Source organism: Limulus polyphemus, unplaced genomic scaffold (genome assembly GCF_000517525.1).
Source record: "Limulus polyphemus unplaced genomic scaffold, Limulus_polyphemus-2.1.2 Scaffold2911, whole genome shotgun sequence".
Classification (NCBI taxonomy): domain Eukaryota; kingdom Metazoa; phylum Arthropoda; class Merostomata; order Xiphosura; family Limulidae; genus Limulus; species Limulus polyphemus.
The window spans coordinates 64,752-67,930 of record NW_013668521.1 but is presented as its reverse complement, the minus strand read 5'-3'; the positions used below and the strand labels follow the sequence as shown (position 1 = coordinate 67,930).

General features: G+C 31.6%; 1 protein-coding gene across 1 annotated transcript in view; it reads left to right on the top strand.

Annotated features, from left to right (window-relative positions):
- The window catches only part of LOC106468195 (protein PAT1 homolog 1-like), a 127,380-nt gene that overhangs the window by 63,358 nt on the left and 60,843 nt on the right, over nt 1–3,179 (top strand). The window contains exon 6 of the mRNA XM_013928608.2: nt 593–664. Coding sequence (XP_013784062.1) covers nt 593–664 — 72 coding nt within the window. The remainder of the gene's footprint in view (nt 1–592; nt 665–3,179) is intronic.

Below are 3,179 nucleotides of genomic sequence, written 5' to 3'. Positions count from 1 at the left end.
TGGCACATAAGAGAGAACTATCAACCAATTGTGAAAGAGAGGATGTGACAGGTGGGTGTGGCAGGGGGGGGCTGATTTTCTCTTTGATAGCTATGTAACAAAACAAAATTGAAGGCCATAAAAATTATGGTCTGTTTTATGTCTAATTTCATACATTTTTGAGGGGCGATGGATAAAAAAGGGATGAGAACATGCTTAGACAAAATTTGTCATGTGTGTGTTACACTCGTGGAAATTCAGGATTTTTTTATATATTTCATTTTAGAATTAAGAACTTAAAACTTCTATATTATTAGCTAAGATTTTATGCTATTCTAATTGGTATAACATAAAAAAAGTAGTTTAATAAAATTTTGAATGTAAGACACTAAAACCTTGTGCCATGCGCAATAAAGGTTACCCTTGCCAATAGGGTAAATAAAATTGTTGCTCTGTTTAAAGGCCACTGAACTTTTGTACATATACCTTGCAAAGAACTACATGCAAGTGTACAACTCCTTAAATTTACATTGCTAACTGAATTTTAATTTTTACATAAATTTTCCACTGTTAAATTGAAATATATTATATATATATGTTTTTTACATTTTAGGACCCTGTCAACATCAGTACATACTCACGATGCTCCCCTCCCCCTCCTGCTATCTTTGATTCTGAAGATTGCGTGAGTATTTTGATTAAGGAATTTTATAGCATGTATTTTGGTTGTATCCCTAAACATAGTAGGGATGGGCTGAGAAAAAAATGTCTGTCACTTTCAGTTTATTACTCTGTGATGCTTACAAGTAACTGCTAAAGTTGAGTTATAGCCCTATTTGAGAACCTAACTGCAATTATCGAGTGTTTCACAGCTTATATAATTGTAATATTATTCTGTTCTTTTACCACATGTATTTTTGTGGGGAATAATAAATAAAAATGCTATTACTTAGCAGTGAATTCAATTCATAAGCATATTTCCATTTTTCATAAATAAAGATTTATTTCTGTTGACCCAAATGTTTCTTTAAACTGAAATAACTGCCAAGAAATTTGGTGTGATTTGATTCAAATTTTCAGTGGGGCTGAGTGTGGCAGCTGTGTGTGTGTATGTGTGGTATCATACTTCATGGCCTGGGATCTGTATGATATCCTTCTTGTTAATTGACATGACCCTAGCATGTGATGGAGTCCATTGTATGCATATGCAGTAAGTTGGGGTGAAATTGGAAGGCATGGGTTCTATAAATATCTCCTTAACGTTGGTCCAGCAATTTGCGGTAATTTGTACCATCCTGAAAAAACTGTTCCAGCTTCACTGGCCCCCATTGTAATCCAAAACTAGAGAAACTGACAAAACTGATATGATATTAACAATATACATTACCATTGAATTATAAAAATATAAAAACCATTCACTTATCAACCTACTTCAATTAAGTCACTAAAAACGAATAAGGGAAACAAGTAAAACAATTTTTTGCAAAAATTATGTATGATGTAGGGATGGCAGTGCCAGAAAGTACAGAAACAAAATAGGGATGAATACACAAAACCATACAAAAATCCTTACATAAGTGGTCATTAAGTATTGAATCAATATTATAACCTTATGGTTATTAACCACTGTAAGACTGTATAGGACTATATGGTTTAAATGCTTTTATTTAAACCTGAATTCATGAAATGGACAGTAATTGAACATTTAGTTGTAGATAAAATGTTATTCTTGGAAAGATTTGACTACTTGTGCTTTTTTGTATTCATTCCTACCTTGTTTCTGTATTTCTTGGCATTGTCATCCCTACATCATACTTAAGTTTTGCAAAAAAAATGTTTATTGCTTGTAATATTTCATGATTGCTAAAACTTTGGGTTAATAGTTGAATATTGTTGCATATCTGCTTGTTTGATAATTTCCGGTATAAATTCTTTCCGAGGAACTTCACCAATACAAGTCCTTTTTGATTAAATCAGTTTATTCTTCCTCGATAAAAACTTTTAGCACACAGTAATTTCACAATCAGTACATTTCTCATCACTTATAACTTAACTACTTTTATAATACATGCTATAAATCACAGCGATTCACAAGCTCGATAATTTCGCTTTCTATGAGTGCAAAACACACACTAGCTCGAAACAGAATCGTAAATTACCCAGAATCCTCTTACTTCATCCTCGCAGGCTTTCTCTGCCATGCTTATATACTAAAGAAGGGGGCATCTTGAATACAATTGGGCCTTCCCGATCATTCATGGTCATTCGAGAAATTCATCACAATATACTAGTACCTTATGCAGTTTGCTGCATTTTACATTATGTATTATTTCCTCAATTTGATACTTTGAGATTGATGGATGACACAAACCAATTAATTAATAAAATTTAACAGCTTAGTTCAAACTAAAAATTATATTTAAACAATAAACAAATGCAGCTAGTTTGGCTTTCCAAACAAGGGAATTGTTAAAATCACTGTAGGGGAAAAATAAACATTTCCTGTTGGTTCTTGCCAACCAGGAAGTTTATATTGCACTGTTTTTGGACACTATTTGTTGACTCTTTCCTCACCTGAAAGTGGACTTCTAATTATGTTAATTTTCTATAGGCCAAGGAAAAGATAATTTAATTGAAATGTTTAATACTTAATTCTTTGTATTTGAACCAGTTTTTTTTTTTCAAGTGACTTACCTTTTTTTCACTTGAATGTTTGTTTTCAAATTCAACACAATATTATACTTAAGCTTCATTTCTTTGAGTACTATATATATATCACAGAATTAGTGTAGTTTATCCTCATTGTTACAATGTTATGTGATACTTCTCACCAGTACTTATAAAAACTATTATCTTTTACTTGTATTTATATTCCTTCTTTGTCCAAAACACTGTGACATCAACACTTTAATTAACCCTTTCCTGATGGACTCAGTATAAAATATACACATTTGCACACACGTTAAGTATTTATACTACAACTTTAATGCTGTACATGTATGTTCACAAAAATTGGTAGACGTATCTACATGTGCCGATGTTTCTGTTTATCAATGTTATATTTTAAGATCTGTGCAAGAACTCAGCTAACAGATGTTTCTACATATAAAAGCTATTTTCAAGTTTTGTACACCAAAAAAACTTTTCAAATATATATATATATATATTAGAACTTTGTTGGTGCATACATCTACATGTAC